Source organism: Desmodus rotundus, chromosome 4, assembly GCF_022682495.2.
Source record: "Desmodus rotundus isolate HL8 chromosome 4, HLdesRot8A.1, whole genome shotgun sequence".
Classification (NCBI taxonomy): domain Eukaryota; kingdom Metazoa; phylum Chordata; class Mammalia; order Chiroptera; family Phyllostomidae; genus Desmodus; species Desmodus rotundus.
Window position 1 is genome coordinate 28,280,998 of NC_071390.1, and position 21,153 is coordinate 28,302,150.

The 21,153-nt window shown below is 41.2% G+C and overlaps 1 protein-coding gene across 5 annotated transcripts in view; it reads left to right on the forward strand.

The window, feature by feature from the left end:
• Positions 1 to 20,665, forward strand: part of IDE (insulin degrading enzyme) — an 84,707-nt gene extending 64,042 nt beyond the window's left edge. For 4 of the 5 annotated variants that reach the window (XM_045197741.2, XM_024563484.3, XM_045197743.3 and 1 more), the window contains exons 15-25: positions 393 to 537; positions 2,992 to 3,102; positions 3,214 to 3,334; positions 6,106 to 6,197; positions 7,143 to 7,254; positions 9,262 to 9,429; positions 10,809 to 11,081; positions 12,555 to 12,616; positions 16,840 to 16,912; positions 17,574 to 17,641; positions 18,319 to 20,665. In XM_045197741.2, coding sequence (XP_045053676.1) covers positions 393 to 537; positions 2,992 to 3,102; positions 3,214 to 3,334; positions 6,106 to 6,197; positions 7,143 to 7,254; positions 9,262 to 9,429; positions 10,809 to 11,081; positions 12,555 to 12,616; positions 16,840 to 16,912; positions 17,574 to 17,641; positions 18,319 to 18,414 — 1,321 coding nt within the window. In that variant the 3' untranslated portion in view covers positions 18,415 to 20,665. Of the gene's footprint in view, positions 1 to 392; positions 538 to 1,034; positions 1,180 to 2,991; positions 3,103 to 3,213; positions 3,335 to 6,105; positions 6,198 to 7,142; positions 7,255 to 9,261; positions 9,430 to 10,808; positions 11,082 to 12,554; positions 12,617 to 16,839; positions 16,913 to 17,573; positions 17,642 to 18,318 lie in introns of all 5 variants that reach the window. The other variant, XM_024563485.3, reaches the window with a different exon arrangement.
• Positions 20,666 to 21,153: the final 488 nt, after the last annotated feature.

Consider the following 21,153-nt stretch of genomic DNA (forward strand, 5'->3'; position numbering starts at 1 on the left):
CAGTCTTGTGGTCCAGTCCACCCAGGTCTGCTTGCTTAAAGGACAAAGGGGACAAGCCAGTGCTGAATCAGATCTTTCAACCTTACCTTTTCCTATTAGTCTGAACGTAGGTATGCGTTTGGGCTGGTTCCACTCCTTCTAACTTTTCAGTGCTGTCACACCATCTGGGGTAAGCAGCTCCTTCCTCTTCACCTCTACCAGCACACATGGCATATTTCAGAGTTCTTTTTTAGGCATCTGTTTTTCCTCATAAGAGACAGACTCAAGAATTCAAACCATGTCTTCAGGAAATTATATGAATTGGTGTTCAGTTTCTTGATCCATCTCGAAAGGCCACATATCACATTGAGAAGTAATAAATCAGCTATTTTACTGTCAACATTTTCTTCCAGCCCATTTGCTTATGTGGACCCCTTGCACTGTAACATGGCCTATTTGTACCTTGAGCTCCTCAAAGACTCACTCAACGAGTATGCATATGCAGCAGAACTAGCAGGCTTGAGCTATGACCTCCAAAATACCATCTATGGGATGTATGTAAGTACCCATGTCTTAGAGCCTTCCACTCATCAACATTTTTTGCATTGATTTGATGGAAGCGTTTTTGATTGAGGGTATGAGTTGAATTTCTTTCTTTTTTTTTTTTTTTAATCTTCATGGCTAATCATATTTCCTCATCATTTAATTTTTAAGTTAGCTTTTATTTTAAGTATTCAGCAATATACTGTTCATATTATGCCAATTTTCCTTGATTTTTTTTAAAAAACATCTTTAATCAAATTACCATATTTTTGTCCTCAACAAAATTGGACCCTGATTTAGGTTTAGATCTAACCCATTCTGTGTCTGAAGTCTTGGTCTTTGACAACAGAGAATGACATCTTGCTGGCACTGTAAACATAAGGTTGGCCTATACTATTTCCCTAGCAATTCAGATCATGAGGCTGCATATCCATACTCTTCGGTCATGTTTCTTCATTACCATGCCACTGCTTGAGGTATCAAAGCATTTCTTTTGTTTTTCTTTTTGTTAGTCGCTACATTTATGCTGATCCTCTCCATTGCAACATGACATACCTGTTTATCAGGTTATTGAAGGATGATTTAAAAGAGTATACATATGCAGCACGCCTCTCAGGTTTGAGCTATGGCATTGCATCAGGAATGAATGCAATACTTGTAAGTAAAATGCAAACCAAAGAAAAGGCACCACACCGTTTTAAGCATTATGTTGAGCTTGGGAAAACTATTAACTTCTGCATTTTTAAACAAGAAGATTGATGGTTTTTTCCTTGCACCTTTTTAATGATTGAAGAACTCAAATTGGTATTAGCTACACTAATGAATGATTTAGTAGAGTTTAGTGCATCTTGTGAACATGTATGTGCACTACATTTACATGCATGTTCCTCCGCTTGAAATGTTTAACATAGTAATCCTGAAAGCATGTTTTTCTTTTCATGTATTTGAGTATATTAACATCTGTGAGCAAACGATGTCCATAGTTACTGTTGTGGTGCTTGAATTTTATTTATGTACAAGCTTTCTTTATTTCTATTGACAGTAGTAGAAAGTTCCTGTGTTCAGATATTTGTGACATTTTCATTTAATTTTTTTGTAGCATGCATCATTAGCTACTTTTGAGTGTGTATTAAAATAAGCATTATTAAATACACTCCAAGAAATAACTAGATCCTTTCTCTTGACACTGTTTTTGATGTTTACAAACTTATATCTCATCTCCAAATTAACATCCCTTCATAGCGCACATTCTTAACTTTTCTTGAAAATATATTGTATGTTTTAATAACAACTAAAATGAGAGCATGTGCCGTGTATTCCTCTTTATAAATTCTTATGCAAAAGGTTTTAGGGATTTTAAATTTTATTTATTTGCAGTGACTTTTTTTCTTCACACAAGTACATTTTCTGGTAGTATTCATTTAATATATGACAATGTGTATAACCTAATCATTCTCAAAATCCAGGGAAATTGGAAACTCAGAGATCCAAATAAACCCCAGATAGAAAAGTAATAATCCATTGTTTATTTTTCACTATTGAGTGTTAGGAGCATATTACCATTTATATAAATAATTTATTTGTGACAAAATGAGCTTTCAGCCAATTGTCAGTCTAGTTTGCACAGTACGTGATGTGCTTTCCATGGCCAAGACCCTTCACTTTTGCTGAGGTTTTTGCCCATCATTTTTCATTCCATAGGTATTCTAGTTGCATTGTATCCTCTGCTGCAGTGGGTGCCACCATGTGCAAATAGAATAACAGGAAATATGACTATAGGAACCCCCCACTTTTCAAAATGTTATGTTTTCAGAGACTATTAAATGCTTCTAAGGCAAAATCCGGTGTATCCGCACCACACATCTGCTTTGCCATTAGCTTCTGGCTCACCAGCAGAACCCCTGCAACCAGCAAGTGGTAAGACACGGACCCTTATTGGACAGCACTGAAGGGTAAACGTGGCCAAATGCCATGTAAAAATTCGGGGCTGCCTGAGTTCTCCAAATACGTTTTAAAAAATATTTGAATATAAAAAATTGGACATATTCAATAGTTTATAGATAACACTCCCCTGTGATTTTTACCTTCTTACCACCTATGAAAACATTAAGCCAGCCATTCCTTAGACATTTTTTGAAGATTAAACTTAGAACACATTCTGTAATTACTTTTGACTTTACAAGAACTTAAATTTTGATGACGTGTGTGCTGCCACAGTTGGGCATCAGGTGAGTTTTCCTACTGTTGGTTTTGTTTGGGGGAAAACAAGATTATGCTATTGGGTATTAGTCAATACCAGTGGTTGATGCTATCTAAGTGTTAAACTATATTTATGAGAAGTTAAATTAATTTCTTGTTTCATTTTTATTTCAAAGCACTTGGTTTTGGGATTTTCTGAATGTTTACAAATCAAGCTTAAGGCATTTCATGATATTTTTAGACTTTTAACACCCTGAACTCTTTCTGTAGCTCTCAGTGAAAGGTTACAATGACAAGCAGCCAATTTTGCTAAAGAAGATTATTGAGAAAATGGCTACCTTTGAGATTGATGAAAAAAGATTTGAAATTATCAAAGAGGCAGTAAGTTTTCTGAACTTATTTTTGTAATTTGTTGTTTTTTGTTCATAAGTTAATATGAAGTGATTTTTAAAGGACTTATAAAATTAATGACTCCATGTCTCCATTCACTAGTATATGCGATCTCTTAACAACTTCCGAGCCGAACAGCCCCACCAGCACGCCATGTACTACCTCCGCTTGCTGATGACCGAAGTGGCCTGGACTAAAGACGAATTAAAAGAAGCCCTGGATGGTGAGTTTCTTTTCTGTTGATGGCCTAGTACTTTATTTTTATTTTGTCCTCATATCTAGTGTTTATGCTTTTTAATAACTTACAGTTCTTTTAAAGCCAGACTTGCTTACTTTTTTATAAAAGCAGTGGTGGCCTTTGGTAGTCAGGCAGTTTACGCACACTTGCTGTTTTCAACCTGGACCAACAGCAGTTAATTAGTTCTGTTCGTGGATCTCTGCAGATGACTAAATGTTTTGACCAAAGCACTTACCTTGTTAATGTTGTTTTCAGAAAAGGAAAAAAGGGCTAGGTTTGAAAGTCTCACCCAACAGAAAGTGCTCAGGCATCTGGAACAGTTTAGTTCAGGTAAAAACTAGGAACTGTATAAAGACTGAAGTGTCATTTTTTTTTTTTTTTCCTAAAAGTTTAAATCTAGTTTTCATAGGTTTTGCTTGAAAGTCGTAAAATCCTTGAGGGCTGTGATTATGCCTTCCTTTTATTGTCTTTATTTAATGTCCAGTATAACATCATATCCTCTGTGTGTGTGTCTGACGCATGCCTGTTGCATGGAATGACACTACTTTGAGGGTCCTTCATTGGAAGGAGTGTCGACTGCTGTCACCCTTTGTTGTCTTATCTTTTTCATTTCTCAGCATTCCTTTACCAATTAATCTTCTTTCCGCATGCTCAGCAATAAGGAAAAAGAATACTGTTGAGTTTTTAATGCTCTTTTATGCTCAGTCCTTACTTACACTTATTATGTAACACTCCGCTTTTGATGTTTTCAGGGACAAACCAAGAGCACAAAGTATTGAAAAATCATCATTTTATTGATTGCCTCGCACACTGGGAAGGTGTATAGATTATAAAATTAATTAACCAGGACAGACACATTTTTAACCTTAATAGTTAACCTTTTTTTGCAAAATGGTTATGATTCACATTCAGTTAATGGCAAGAATTTTGCCTTTAAAAAAAATACTGCATAATTGATTTTGAATACATTTTTCAAGAAACTGAGCCTACATTCAGCATGATCAAAAAGCAGAGGCTTTTGGATTCCTCAACCCCCTTTTATAGTTTCTGGGTCAGATGTTCTGTGAATTTTAAGCAGAATAAGCTCTGAAGTGTCTCGGGCATATGAAGCCTTCCTAAAATGTATTTTACAAAGAGAAAGTCAGCACTTTCTTAGTTGAAATTCTTTGCTCTAATAACCGTTCTGTTTTGTTATATATATATTTGTGTAGTAATTCAGTAATGCCAACGTGGCTTAATCTGGAGACAACTCATTGTGAGAGGCTGACTCCCTCATGACTCTAAGCTAGTCAGCCATCCAGGTGCTGAGGGAGCAAGAACCTCAGAGTTCAATATGGTCCGATAGCGTTTATCGACTGCATGCTATGCACCAGGCCCTAGACTCCAGTTACTTGAGATCTAAAAAATTAAAAAAAAAAAAAAAAAGATCATTAAGATCATTTAGATCACTTAGATGGGGCTTCTTTGATTGGGGAGCTCCAGTCTAGTGGCAGAGAATGAATGTAAGCAGACCATTTCAGTAGAGGCGAAGAGAGCAGGTGTGATAGCGGTCTGCAGGGAGGGCTCCGAGGCAGTGCAGTGGAGAAGGACAGCTGTGCCCTTCAGAATTAGTCCGACCAAGGATCACATGCCAGCTCTGCAACCTACTAGCTTGACGATTTTGGTCAAGAAATTTACATTTTCTAAACTTGAGTTCTCACCTTTAAAATGGCGATAATAGCACACACTTTACAGTTTATAAAATCTGTAAGATGCTGGCCAATAGGAAGCACTTGTTAATTCCTTTCCCATGTCTCTCTTTAAATTTCAGCCACTAATTTTAACATCCATCGCAGCAGTTACTAATATGGTATCCTAATAGAGAAAGGACAACTCTTCCTTATTGAAGAACTAATACATGTGAAAGGAAAGTGGGTAGTAGAAAACTCACTATTAGGAATCTATAATAATAATTGATACAGGCAATATACACCATTGTTGCTAAAATTTGTGGGTAAAGTTAAGGAAAAACAGGATATTTGTATAGTTTCAAAGTATTTCCCCCCAAATAAATATTTACACATTATAGTGGGAAAAGTAAGTATTGATGAGCAGGTGGCTTTTCCTAATTGCCTAATTGCTTGTAGAGCTTACGTGTGTTACTCAATTATAACCAAAAGAATAAAGTAGTGCACTTGCAGTACAGACAGCTCGCAGCCTCCACCCTTCCCAAGGGGTCAACGTTGGCATCGCCAGTACCACGATGTGCCAGCACCACGCACCCCCGATGTGCCGCACTGAGGAAGGCATGCTTCCTCTGTGTGCCCTTCCTACACAAGCTCAATTTAATCATGACAACCCGAAACAAAGGGCATTCTGTAAAATCACTGAACAGTACTCTTCAAGAACCTGAAGGTCATCAAAGGTAGGGGAAGGCCAAGGAACTGTCACAGATTTAAGGATGCGTGACAACCAAATGCACGGTGGGACGGGGGTTAGACCCTAGGACAGAAAAGACACCAGTGAAAAAACTGAAATCCAAACAGAGTCCGTATTTTAGTTACTACTACTGTGCCAGTGTTAATGTCTTTCTTAGTTTCGATCATTGTACTGTGGCTATGAAAGATGTTACCCTTAGGGAAGGGCAGGGGAAGGGTATACAGGAACTCTCTCCATACTGCTTTTGAACTCAGAACTCTTCCGTAAGTCTTAAGTTGTCTCAAAGCTGTTGTACAAAACTTCATAAGTAGAGCTCTCTTTTTCTTACCCTGTTACAGACGTCACCCTTCCTCGCCTTAAGGCCTTCATACCTCAGCTCCTGTCACGGCTGCACATCGAGGCCCTTCTTCATGGAAACATAACTAAGCAGGTGGGTGGTTGAAGTGCTGGCAGTCTTTTATGAATCAGCGCAGGAGCTTTGTTAGCCCAGTCTGTCTGAGACTGTTCACCACCGCAGTGGGATTACAAGCACATTGAGACTCACTGAACCTTCTCTGCTCTCTGGAGGAAGGAAGGAGGAGGAGGCATGGGGGCGGGGCACGAGTGGGTTAACTGTGGACCTACTGTCATGGCTGCTGCTGCTGCTGTTGCCTGCCTTGTGCAGTCACAGAAGGAAGTGGGAAAAACTGTCCCTACTCCGTGTAGGACAGCGGGACTGTAGTGGGCAAGAGCACGTGGCGTGGAATCAGACAGCCTGGGTTCAAACCCTAACTGCGCCACACACATATACGTAATCTTCTGAAAAGGGCTCGACCTCTCCATGCTTGGTTTCCCTGTGTGTGAAAGTAGAGTTATTAGGGTTAAATTTAACGGTGAAGGCCAAGTGTTCAGTGCGTGGAGAGCACTCTGGAATTCCCATGTCAGTCTGTCTCAGACGCTCACCCGCTCTGCCGCTCTGCTGTACTGCCTCCAAAGCACTGAGCCCCGTAGCAGAGACAGGGTTCTTAGCAAGGTCATTTTTATCCAGAACAAAGCCTCATGCTCACCTCCTTTGCTTTGCTGTAACCCCAGCTGTCATTCACTTGGGGCTGCCTTTCCATCACCAGCGCCTCTCCCGCTTCGGCAATGCCTTTCCCCAGCATGGAGATGGTCTGCATCTGTTTCTCTTCACTACTCTCGTGGTGACTGGTGCAAACTGACAGATTTCATTTTTATCAATTCGAGTCGGGTCAAATGTATTTAAGATTTAAGGTTTATTTCACAGACGTGTAGTTTTCATATTGCACGGGAGATCATTCAATATATTGTTTTTTATTTTCACAGACAAGATACATTTGTGTTCTTGTAATGTGCTGTGGCCTGTCTTTTTCCACAGGCTGCATTAGGTATCATGCAGATGGTTGAAGACACTCTCGTTGAACACGCTCATACAAAACCTCTCCTTCCAAGTCAGCTGGTTCGGTATAGAGAAGTTCAGCTCCCTGACAGTAAGTTGAAAAGTTATAACTTTGGTAATGGACAACTTTGACACAGTATTGTGGGTGATCACAGGTAGATCAAATTTACTTGGATGGCAAAGTATTGTTTTACGGTAAAGAACTATGGGATCTTCTACTGTTTCTAGAAGTATGTTAAAGACAGATAATTCTGCCAGGAAGTTCTCAGTAGGTAGACCAAAGAGGTGAAATTCAAGGTAGAAGAGAATGATACTGGAACTGACTGGTAATTAAGTATAGAGGAGTTAGGAAGTAAAAATATCACAAAGATAAAGAAAAATTTATTATGAATCATGAGATAAAATTTATTTATAAAAAAATGAAAACTAGAATTGTAATATCTAATTGGAAGCCCAAAGGTGTCTTTGGCAGAAATTGTTTTAGGAAAGCCACAGGTGAACATAATGACATGTATTTATTACATACATATTTTATGAGGAATTTTAACCTAAAAAGCAGGTAATGCATTAGAGTTTGCAATATTGGGTTACTTTTACATTAATGGTGGTTTCTCTTGATATAAAAACTCATTAAGCATATTTTCAATATTGTTCAAAATTATCTAGTGGGAAGTTTATTAGACCGGGGTGAGAAGCATCAGGCTGTTTTTTTAGCCACACTCGATTGTTGACTGTTTCCCATACATACCTTGTCTGTGCTTTTTCCCCAGCTATTTTATCCTCCTGAAATATTGCTCCTTCCCACCCCCAACCCTCCTTTTCCTCATGGACCTGTGTGTACACCTCTTCATCCTTCCTAGCCCATGTTAGAAGCTCCCTATTCCACTGACCTTTTCTGAAACTCCCAGCTAGAAGTAATCACTTTCTCTTCTGACCTCGCAGCAAGGTTTTCTGAACCTTTCCTTATTTAAGCTACTCAGCACTTCTCTTGCACTGGAATTGAAATGCATCTCCATATCCCTTGTTAGCTTATCCATTTCATAAGACCAGGGTCTGTGCCTGGCTCATTTGAGTAGCTACAAAACCAACTCGAACAGAGTACTACCTCAGGATATCATTGTTACCTGTGGCGTGGCTCGTTGCTAGGAGCGTCATCACATAACCGAAAGGTTGAGGGTTTGATTCCTGGTCGGGGCACATGTCTGAGTTGCAGATATGATCCCTGGTGGGGTACAGATGGTCCCTGGTCCAGGCACATACAGGAGGCGACCAATCGATGTTTCTCTCTCATATTGATGTTTCTCTCTCATATTGATGTTTCTCTCTCTCCCTTCCTCTCTAAAAGCAATAAAAAAATGTTCTTGGGTGAGGATGAAAAAAACCAAACTTGGTCATCAGGCAAAGTGATGCCTGTCTAGAAACAAAATTTCCAAGTGAAATCTTTCATACCTCTTTTTACTACACTCCTGCCTCTTCTCTCCTCTCCTGTGGCATCTCTCTCTTTTGTCTCCCCAACTCTCCTGCGGATTTCCTCATGGTCAACAATAACTCAGTTCACATCCCATTCTCAAAATACTAGGTGTTAAGAAACATTCTAATAAATTAATTACAGGTTGGAATTGCCAAAAAAATCACCAGTCAAATTGAACAATTTTTAAAAAATTTTTATTGTTATTCAATTACAGTTGTCTGCCTTTTCTCCCCATCCCTCCACCCCACCCCAGCCAAACCTCCCTCCCTCCCTCCCCAGTGTCCACCCTCCACCTTGATTTTGTCCGTGTGTCCTTTATAGTAGTTCCTGTAATCCCCTCTCCTACTGTCCCCTCCCCACTCCCCTCTGGCTATTGTTAGATTGTTCTTAACTTCAGTGTCTCCGGTTATATTTTGTTTGCTTTTCTCTTTTGTTGATTATGTTCCAGTTAAAGGTGAGATCATATGGTATTTGTCCCTCACTGCCTGGCTTATTTCACTTAGCATAATTCTATGCAGCAGAGAGAAAGAAGAAATTGAACAACTTTTAAAAGCCAAACAAAACATTAACTTTATTAAACTCTAAATAAGTTTTTTAATGGGCTGCTCTCTTTTTGAACCTTCTTAGGAGGATGGTTTGTTTATCAGCAGAGGAATGAAGTTCACAACAACTGTGGCATTGAGATATACTACCAAACAGATATGCAGAACACCTCGGAGAACATGTTTCTGGAGCTCTTCTGTCAGATCATCTCTGAGCCTTGCTTCAACACCCTGCGCACCAAGGAGCAGTTGGGTGAGAGGGAAGTGGGGGATAGCAGGTACCATAGACCTTGAGGAACAACCATTGTCCTTAGAGAAAGTTCTCCACATGTAAGGTCCCCTGGCATGTTGCTTTAGGCATGCTCTGTACAGAAAGACTTGTGAAAACCTTGTTTATGGGGAATCCACTTCTAAAAGATAAGCAATTAATATCTTATGGACATTAAAGCAGTTCTTAAGGAGATGGCACTGTATTTGCATTACATACATGGCAATAAAGAGGGCATTTTGGGTAGAGGGGAGGAGATGCTAAGGGCAGGCTGTTATGGGTGGCAAGGTGAGAAGCAAGCCATCCAGAGAAGCTTCAGTAAACTTTGGGTTCCCTGAGGGTGCAGGCATTTCCTCTTCCTCATCTTTGTATCCCAAGCTTGAGGCACCCAGAATGTACTCATTGTTTGTTGAGGAAATGTTTCAGGCAGAGTTTTAGGTACTATTAAAAGTCTTGAAGATCCTAACAGTTTTGTTCAATGAGAAAAAAAGAAGAAGAAGACGGCCCAGTAAGGACTGGGAAGAACCAGTGAAAAAGGATTTGGGTGAATCTCTCCAAGGACCAATCTTTTTTTCAAACAGCTGCCATAGTAGATGCTGGACCATGAAAATAGATGTGAGCTCCTTCCCTTCAGGGAGCTCACATCTAATCAGAAATCAGATCTGTAAAGGAATCATTATAATTATAGTACAGGGTGATTTAAACTTTCAGGCTATACTGTAAAGAGTTTCTTTCTCAGAAGTGGGGCCCAGAGACACCACCGCTGTCAGAGGTGTGGTCCAGGGCAGAGCAGCCAAGGGAGGCAGGCCGCGAGCTTGGCTTAGAAAAGGTGTTGAGCTCACAGTGTCCGTGGAAATATGACCTTCAATTACTTGGTCTCTAGAGATTTATAGTCAGCATAGAGTTGGTCCAGGAATGGGTTCCCTTGCAGGAAATGCGATAGTAGAGGCAAGTCCACATAAGGAACTTGGTCGTGAAAGGAAACAGTGCTAGGACCAGGTTAGGGGTGAAAATGAGCCCGGCATTTCCTAGGGATGGGAATAACTGTCACACAGACGGAAGGGGATTAGCTGGCAGATAATTAGGAGTTATGGGATGTTGGGTTTGAATGATGAATAGGGTTTCTTTGTTTTTTTTTTTTAAGAAGAAAAAGTTATCTCCAACTTTCTGACTATTCTTTAAAGAGATCCTTTGCTCTGTCCTTAGGGCCTGAGGATATCCTAATTACTCATATTTCGTCAGAGGTTAATAACATAAAGCCCTAAAGTAGATTTCATTTGCTCTGACAAAATAACTTTCTAAAGATTAAAAGGGACCCGAGTCTCAAATGCCGAGGTCCTGACTGGCTGCTATGTATGTTTCAGGCTATATCGTGTTCAGCGGCCCACGTCGAGCCAACGGCATACAGGGCTTACGGTTCATCATCCAGTCGGAAAAGCCTCCTCACTACCTAGAAAGCAGAGTGGAAGCCTTCTTAATCACCATGGAAAAGTCCATAGAGGACATGACAGAAGAGGCCTTCCAAAAACACATTCAAGCATTAGCAATTCGTCGACTAGACAAACCAAAGAAACTGTCTGCAGAGTGTGCTAAATATTGGGGGGAAATCATCTCCCAGCAATACAATTTTGACAGAGGTAAGGCAAAATTAGGACCCCAACATTCATGGCATATAAGTGTGACATTTAAGGACATCGAGGCCATTCTACAGCATGGTGTTCATTTTGTAGGTGACGGTCTAGTGCTGATTTAGGAGGGGACTGGGAGCACAGCACTTCTAAAGAAGCATTATTTAATATGACTCTTTTCTATTAGAAACTCTATCTTTTATTTTTTTCTTCTCCAAAACTAGAGCTGGACCTACCTGTATCTCATAATAATGCACTAATAATGAATCTTATTTTAGTTTTTCTGTCAATCACTGTGCCCCGGAGGCTCTGCGCATAGACATGTAGGTGTCTATTTCCCATAACACTAAAAAAAAGGAAAAATTTGCAGGTTGAACTCTTTTGATACAAGTGCTTCCCTGGAGGGACAGGGGTTCAAACATATAGGGCTCTCCAAAAATATGTCAGTGCTTTTCGATTTGGGAGAGCTCTGCTCCCCAGAGCCTCCTGCTTATCCACTTCCTTCCAGAGCAGAGATTAACAGCAGGTTGTGCTAAGTGACGCTAGAAGTCAGAGTTGGATTGTGTTCTCCTTCTGACAATGATAAGCTGAAGATCTTGGCCAACTCACCTTTTCTGGGCCTCTTTCCTGTAGTGTTTCTTTCTTTCTTTCTTTCTTCTTTTTTTTAGAGATTTTTCTTATTTTTAGAGAGAGGGGAAGGGAGGGAGAAAGAAAGGGAGAGAAGCATGAACATGTGGTTGCCTCTCATGCTCCCCCCACTTGGGGACCTGGCCTGCAGCCCAGGCATCTGCCCTGACTGGGAATCAAACCAGCGACCCTTTGGTTTGCAGGCTGGTGCTTAATCCACTGAGCCACACCAGCCAGGGCTCCTGTAGTTTTTCTGGCAGTTGTATTCACTATTAATATAGTACATACCACTTACTGAGCATTGACATGTGCCCTAGCTATGTGTTATTGTTATTTATCATTTTTCTTAGTTCTCACTGCTCCCCATGAAGTAGTTATTATACCCTAATTCCGGATGAGGAAACTGAGGCTCAGAAAAGTAGAAGTGAGTGGCCCAAGATCTAACAGCTCATTTGTAGAGCCAGGATATCCTCTTAACTTTTTACTAGAAATTTATTCCCTTACTACTTGTAGGAGTAGATGTTCACTTAAAAATATGAATACTTAGCCCTGGCTGGTGTGGCTCAGTGGATTGAGTGCCAGCCTGTATGCCAAAGGATTATTGGTTCGATTCCCAGTCAGGGCACATGCCTGGATTGAGGGCCAGGTCCCCAGTAGGAGGTGTGCAAGAGGCAACCGCACATTGATGCTTCTCTCGCTGTCATTCTCCCTCCATTCCCCTCTCTAAAAATAAATAAATAAAATCTTTAAAAAAATATATGAATACTTAGGAGTTTTGAAGTATATTGTCATTTAGTATTCTGGGCTACTTAAAAATGGGATTATTAGTAAATTACTATATGATTACTTTTTCAGATAATATAGAAGTTGCATATTTAAAGACACTTACCAAGGAAGATATCATCAAATTCTACAAGGTAAGTTCAGTGCATATATTTAGATTGTGACTGATAAGGAAATATTATATGTGCTGCATTATGTGTTAGCTGCTTGCTTTGAACCCATTCGGGCAGGATTTATGAAGGTGTTTTTATCGATGTGAGTATTTTTGACACATAATTACTGTTAGAAAAAAGAGACAGTTCATATTGAACCCATACTATTTTCTTCTCCCTCTGCACCAGGGGCTGGGATGGCCCTTCCTGGCTTCTGGATCCATCTGTTCACGCTGCCTTTTGGTTTCTTTTCTCTGTTTCCTACCCCAGCCCACGAATACCATTGCTGAATTTGTTCGGTGGGAAGGAATAACAATGCAAACTAATAGAACTTGAGAATTAGATTATTCTCTAATATCTCGACAACTGTAAATTGTCTTCACCCATTTAGGTGCTACGGTGGCTGCTTCTTTACATAAATGGTTGCTCACCTCTGAACTGTGGTTAGGGACCCTAGGAGTTTTGAATGTCTGTGCTCATAGAGAGAGTTTATCCAGAGGAAAGAGAGGCACCAACACTGTTCAGGTTTTCCTTAAGAGGTTAGCACATCTGAATTTTCACCACCTGTAACAAAATTCTAAGGAGGGCAGCAAAAATTTTGTTAAGTGGGTATATAATGCATGATAAGCACACTGAGTACAGAAATGAAAAGCTTTTACTCCGATAGAGTTGTAAGTGTCACATATGTTTTTTGTAATATATTAGGACCTCTGAGTAAAATACTTTTATGTGTGCTTTGCAGGATAAAGAGCAAAGTTACAGTCTATAATTACCATAGAACCTTAGAAAGATATCCCATTTAGGGTTCTAGCCACATCTCCGGGTTCGCATCTGATGTATTAGGTGCTGATTGTTTAGTCAGGAGCTCAGTCCCGCCCTTTGCTAATGTCTCTTGGGGAGAGAAATCATCTACTTTACAATGTCGTTTTTCAGGGATATATTGTAACTAACAACACAAGAGTCAGTACACGCAGTTCTCATGAGAACGACTTTGTGAAATTACTTGTACAGTGAAGGCTAATCACTTTTTTCTCCTGTGTCAGAGTTTGCAGCACCCACGTACTCACCAGTGTTGGTGTTGTGTGGGAAAGTAAGGAAGGGAAAGTGTCCTGACCCGAAGGTGCCGTTTCCTGGAGGGAATCGGTGACCTTGCACTGTCTGCCGGTCATTTACACTTGTTCCCCACCCCCTGCGGAACTACACGGCTGCTGTTCTCTCTCTGTGCAAACAAGTATTAATATGGCCAGTAACGCCTGAGCAACATGAAAAGGCAGATGATACAAATTTATTTTCAAAATTTGACAGTAAAAGGCCAGTATTATGAATGCTCCTTTTTGTAGCAATGAGATTTAAGCTTTTTGGCCGTGAAAGTGGCTGGGCAAGTTATTTTCTTTACCTCACAGTTCCCTTTGCATTGTGTAAAGGAAGACAAGAGTGTCATCTAAACTACTCTTGCTCTTTTGCTATAATAGTCTTTAAAATATTAATAGATTTTGGTAAGGGGGCAGGCTATATATATGTGGGGGAGCAACAGATATACGGGAAATCCTACCTTCCACTCAGTTTTGCTGTGGACCTGAAGCTGCTTTTAAAAATAAAATTATTAAAATATACATATGTAAAAATTTATATATATTTTGTTAATAAAAATATGTAAAACAAAATTTTGATATGAAATATACCCCCAGGTAATCTCTGTGTAGAATAGGGTTCTAACCTGCGGCCCAACACAAAATCGTAATTTACTTAAAACATTATGAGATGTTTTTGGTGATAACACATCACAATATATTTAATGTGTGACCCAGGGCTGTGAAACAGTTGGACACCCCTGGCAGGGGAAGAGAGGCTGCGCAGCTGGACTGCGGGGGGTGGAGTTAGGAGTAGCAGCAGAGCACACAGATCCACTGCCCGTCACTTGCCTGGAGGGCCCTGCTGAGCGCTGCCAGCCTCACTCGCTGGTCTCGGCTCCTCCAGAGGTTCTTTCACCTGTGGGAGCAGCAGCAGGAATGTACGTGGCCTCTGAACACAGACAGGGGCTCAGCACCATCACCGACTAGCTGGCTCTGTGGCCTCGGCCAAGTTACTTAAACTTCTAAGCCTCAGTTTCCTTATTTACAAAATAGGGAATCATTGGGGGAATCATTGGAGTATTGGTTGAAATGAGGTGTGATTGGCACTTAGTGCTATTTAATAAATAGTCTCTATTGTTCTCTTTATTAGTAATACTGAGTCCTGGGGTTTTTTAATGTCTTAATCAGAATGGGTTAAATCAGAATATATCTTCTTCCTTGATGTTATAAGTTTTTGTTGTGTTTTATTTACTACTTTAGACTGTTAAGCTCCGCGATCTGTTCTCAGTTGCCTACAGAAGATGATCATATTCGGCTCTCTTTGGCTTTTCTAAGACATTTATTTTAAGGCATAATTTCTTATGTGTGTTCAGAAGAATGAAGTTCTAAGATAATGTACTGTAATGTTTCCAAAAGAAATGAAGATTTGTCTTTCCTTCCACTAATTTTATTATTCATTTAAAATCATAAGTAGTGCCTGAGTATTGAATCTGTGAAAACAGCAGTTAGACTGAATTTTTCTTGTCTTAAAAATGTGGGTATTTATTACCGAGCTTAAGCTACTCTTACACAGCATTTCCCTGGCTGTGTCCCATAGTGCACTAGTGTTCTACAAGATATTAAGAGGGGAGCCTAGAAAAAGGTTCATGACCGTGTAACTTTGGAAATGACTACACTCTTTATTCCCATTCTCGGAGAATCACAGAGTGTGTTAGCATTTTAAAAGTTCTCAGAAGCCCCGCAGTGAAGACTTCTGTGACCCAGACTTGTTCAGTTTGATTGGCAAGACTTTTCCTGAACCAATTTCACCATGGACCCTTTATTTTTTAACTGAATATCTATAAGTATCTCCTGCGACTCATGATCCTTAGAACACATTTTGCAAGAAAATGCAGTTGGTTGGTGGTTGGTTTTTTAAAAAATGGGGATTGTCCAAAGTTGGTCAGGAAGTTGATAACAGCCTGCAACTGAAGGGGGTATTCTGCTGTCTAGTGATATAGGTTGATAAGAAGGCTGTGAAAGTGTGGGTGAAAAGTGATCAAGAATAGGTCTTTGGAAGTGAATTTTTTACTCCATAATTGGAGTAAGATGCTCTCAAATGAGGCTCTCCATATTACTGGAACCAGACCTGGGCTGAACTCCTGAAAGAACCTGCAGAGGCCAGAGCACACCTGTGGGAGAATCTGGGCTATTCTTCCCGCTGGAGGGAGGCGCGGTCGAGTGTGCTGTGCGGCATCGGCAGGGTTTCCGATGCAGCTGCACGGGACCAGGCTTACAATAACTGGCCCACAAATAACTTTCGTGTTGATTTGGCTTCGCTGATGATCTCTTCCTCTGAGGATACAAAACATTACTTCTGGCTGAGGCATCAGGGGAAGCTTTATCACAACTTGTGTTTTCCCTTCACAAAAGTCAGATAAAGATCCAGTATTAAGGAAAAGGCGAAGAGACATTGCCACAGCGTCTGTCAGCCCACTGACCACTCCCAGTGTTCGTGGAAGTAGCTAAGGGGAATCCCTTAAAGCCACGTGGTGGAACGGAGAGAGCCCGCAGGCCTCCGTTCTGACACGCCCCTTACAAGCTGTGGGAGGCCAGCAAGTCATTACACCTCTTCCTGTTTTAGAGTTTGTGTCTCTAAAATAGCAGCCACCATGGTGCTTAGCTCACAGAGACTCAAGTGAGCTGACATAGGAGAGCACCTGATACAAGGCAGAGCCCAGTAAATGTTGGTTTCCTTCTCTTTTGGTGGATGAGGAACCACAGCAGTGGCCTGACGCAGAGTCTGAGAAGGTTCTTAGAGGAGCTGGCCTTGTGGCCATCCTTGACCGAGCGCAGGCCATTGTAGCAGCATCACGCCCCAGTAAGTGCTGGGCTAGGTTTGTCCTCCTAGCCCCATGCTCCCCGAGCACGGCGCTTAGTCTCCTCAGACTCATTCTTCGCCTTTGTGACATGGGGTGAAGGATAATTCTTGCTTGATCTTCATAAAGTTTATACAAAATACTGTAAGTGTTGGGAAAGAAAAGGAAGCATCTTTTCTGTTTCTGGTGAGAGCTGATTCCTCGTGGTTGAAAGAGAGCAGCTTTTTGTTCCTAGTGGGCCAAAAGGGTGACTTTGCCCATTCTTTCTGCACAGGAAATGCTGGCAGTAGATGCCCCGAGGAGACATAAGGTATCCGTCCATGTTCTTGCCAGAGAAATGGATTCTTGTAAGTATTGAACATTGACTTTTTAAAAAATGGATATTTTTAGACACATGATAGCTGTCCCTGGCCATAGCCGCAACCCTTACAGAGCACCAGGAAGTTAAAAGGTGCAGAAGGGGAGCTAACTGGAGACAAGGCCTGTTCTAACAAAGCAGAAATAAGGGGAAGGGCAATGAGGCAGCAAAGGAGAGAGCCACACCAGATGGCACGTGCCAGGCTGGCTGCAGCTCTGTGGAAAAATGCAGCTAGCTGCTAGTGGGACATCCCCAGGAAGCTGGGTGTGCAGAGGAAGGGCAAGGAGTCTACCTGCTCAGTCCCTCCTGTCTCCTGTCTCTGACTGCCAAGGTCTGCCCCATAACCATTAACTCCGCGGCCTTCTGCATTGTGGTGGCCAGAGCTTCAGGGTCCAGTGAGGGCAGGCTTGGGCGCTGAAATTGCTGCTGCCAAGGCTTTAGTAACCATGGTAACTGCATGAGCTGTCATTGGCAACACTCCAGATAGGCAGGACTAGTGGTCAGGGCCGTGGGGGATACAAGAAGTACATGAACCAGGTCTGGTACAGTTTTTAATGAGTTGAGTCTGGTTTCAGGTTTTTTTAATTAAAGTTGTTCTTGTGTGCTAGTATCGATAAATGCAAAGCATTAACCCCTTCATTTTCTTATAGGTCCTGTGGTTGGAGAGTTCCCATGTCAAAATGATATAAATTTGTCACAAGCACCAGCCTTGCCACAAGTAAGAAATGTAAATGTTACGTTAGCTTGCATTGTTAAAGGACTTACTATTTAGAAGGAGCTTGTTCACCAGAACACGTAAGACCTAGAAGCTCCAGGTCACCAGGTTTTGAGCCTCTCCTGAAGGTCTCTCTAAAGGCCGGGCCCCCATTCTTTCTGACAGCTCCCAGCTCTGACCTTTTCAGCGGCACAGACACTGAGCCTGTGACCTTGTGTGTCTTTGTCTCTAGCTTGAACAGTGTGTTACTCTGCCCTGAGCCCTCTCCAGCCACTGATAGCCTCAGCCCTTTCCACAATGCCTGCTTCTTTTAATCATGTGGAAAGGTTGGCATTTAATTGTAGCAGGAGGAAAGCTGGCCATGTAACCAGGCCCTTGCTGAGTGGGCAAACCCGCTCTGGCACTCTGCGGAAGCCTTGGTGCCAAGCCCTTAGTGTGAAGCCCTGTGCACCCAGCGGAGAGCCAAGAGTCTTCCTCTGGCCCACAGTCCCATTGGGGACCTTACCATACGTTTGAGTGGACCCTCTAGCCCTACTGATCCAGGTGGAAAGGTCAACAGCTCATAACATATGGGGTAGAAACTAGTGTGTATGAAAAACAAAAAGAAAAGAAGAATGTCTATGTCCCATTCAGTCTGCTTTTTAGGTTAAATACACTAAGAGGAAACTTTTTCTTTGCAGCCTGAAGTGATTCAGAACATGACCGAGTTCAAGCGTGGTTTGCCGCTGTTTCCCCTCGTGAAGCCACATATTAACTTCATGGCTGCCAAACTCTGAAGATCCCCCACGGGCAGCAACAAGCAAGAGGACACGTTCCTGAGTCTTCCAGGGCTCGGGAACAATCTTGGCCACTTTAATAGTTTCTGGTTCACTAGTAGAGACACAAACAGAAAAAGATGTTGTCAGATGTTATTATGTAGAAATATTAAAAATCCAAAGTAATTAAATTACAAAATCTAATAGATGTAGAATATTTTTAAAATACATGCCTCTTAAATATTTTAAAAAATTTTTTCATTACTAAGAAAAATTTCCCTTATATAACAATACTTAAGATGATGAATGATATTCCTATAGACTGTCCCTTCCCTATTCTGTAAAATAGTTACTTGTTAGAAGAAAATGTTACCTTTTTTAAAAAACCTCCTAGGTTGACAGGAAAGGCTTCAAAGCATTTAGAAAGACAGGCTTCACACAAGGAAACCTGCCTTTTTAAAAACGATCCTCACGTTTGCTTTCTACTTGATGGTCTTGTGTAAATCAATGGAGAACATACATTTGGCTCATAAATAACAAAGTAATGTAATTTTCTTTTATTAGTGAAATTGCTGATTATAAGGCATGGTTTTAACCTTTTTATAAAATTTGAACATGTTTTTTATTGAAACTAGTTCTGGAAAACCCTAGAACACCCTACTAATTTGTAGTGCTAGAAATACACACTTACCTTACATCAGTTCTGTCCCAAATTGAATTTCTCAGGATTACTATGATTCGTTTCTTTCTGATTGAACTATGTCGACATTCTTCTTGTTCTTAGTTGGTTTGCGATGGTGTCCATCGGTCTCACTCTCCCACCAACATGTCACTGTGCACGACGAGTACAGGCAGGGTGGATTCGGCTCCCACTGCGTGGGTGGCGTGCTTTCCCAGCGACAGCTCCTGCGGGCGCCTGCAGCTGTTTACTGCCACCAGGTGCACTGAGTCTGTGAACCGAACTCTTTGCCCCACGATGAATTCAAAAGGCTACAAGTGCAAAGCCACTTTTTTGGAGGTATAAAAAAAATAAAGCCTTGGATTTTCAAATAGCATGATCTCCATAAGACTCTAAAATCCATTTTTACTACCAGTCTAATATTGCTGTAAGTATTAAGGTTTTTTTAATATATAATTATAAACATACACACACATGATGACTGGAGTGGACTTTTAAAAAATATTTTTCTCGCGAGATACTATTTTAACGAGCTATAGAAATGATCCCTGAAAGTATAGTCTTGCGAGATACTATTTTAGATGAAATTGTTCCTGTAGCTTTAACAGCTGTTTTGAAGTATTTACTGCTATTAAAACTTCAAGAGAAATTGTGAACAGACTCCCACATACAGGTACTAGTAACAGTAAGTGGCCCCCTTGTCCACTAACTCAGGCAAAGGAAGGAGTGGCGTTTTCAAGTGACATTTTACCTCCATATGAGTTGATTCGCTAGGATTTCTCTCTATAGAGTCATGTCTTTTTACATCTTAAGTTTTCACATTTGCCATTTTCCACATAATCTAAATTTGGGGCAAGAATGATATAATCCCAGCTGCGGAGGCTGCTTTTGAAAGCGGGGCTCCATTTCTGTCACACAAACGCGGTGCTGTAACTGTCTTTCTACCCCTACCTTGGAGAGCTTCCTTGTGCGGAGCCTGTCTGTGCCCATCAGAAGGGGCGTGAGTCATCGCCGCCTTCTGCTTTTATGCATTTGTAGACTATGCATCTTTTCATCGAACTGCAAATATATACAAGATGGATCTAAAATTAGTCATGGGTGTTTAAATCACCACTGTATGAGTAAATAATCCACTTACCTTTTCTGTGGAAAATTATGTGCTATTGAGTAACTTTTAGCTTTTTTAAAAAAAAAATGAGTGAAATTTAACAGTTATTTTTTTGAGCAAGTCACACGAAGACATCTGAAAGGAGTCGCACGTGGTCTTCCAGGGACCTGGGATTGTTGAGTGTGCTCCAGCGTCGGCGGGTCTCCAGGCCGGACGCTGCGCTGCTGTTGGGTCACTCAGGCATACTAACGGATTCATTCAGATGGGTCCGAGCTGCAGTCCGTGAGCAATAACAGACCACCCCGGATACAGCTTACTCAGTGCTTAGGAAAGGAGATTTGTGAAACCAACTAAGTTGTTAGTTCCCTGTGACATTTAGAAAAGTCTTCTTTTCGACCAGTTGACTTGGAAGAGAGAGCATGTGACACAGCCCGTGTGGTGGAGTGCTAGGGTAATCCTGTTTACAATAAATCGCCTGAATTTAACCTCTGGAGTTTGTATTTGTATTATTTTTACAGTTTTGGTGGTCAATCATCGAACCTACTTCTCAGCGTCCTACTTCTCAACATCCTGACTCGACAGTGTTTCTTGCTTTCATTGTCCCTAATAATGAAAGCAGTGAATTTTTAGTTTTTAGTATATCTGGCAGCAATAATTTAGTCAGACAAAGGGGTCGATTTCATATTCTTCAGAGTAGATCACTTCTGTAAAACAGGAATCTTGGTGTGAGAGGCTGAACTCCTTGCTGTGAATATTGTCACTGACACCCAACCCGGGAAGATTTGTCCCTGGCATTACAGGGAAAAAAAATTGAAAGGGCAGAAAAAGAAAAATTTCTCTACAGCTAGTCTGCATCTTCCTCCCACACCTCGGGCAGCCGGTCAGACAGATGTCCTCTCCGTCCCTGGCCTCTGGCTCCCTGCCAGGGTAATCTTCCTACTCCCATGATTGCCGGCTGGCTGACAGGCATGTC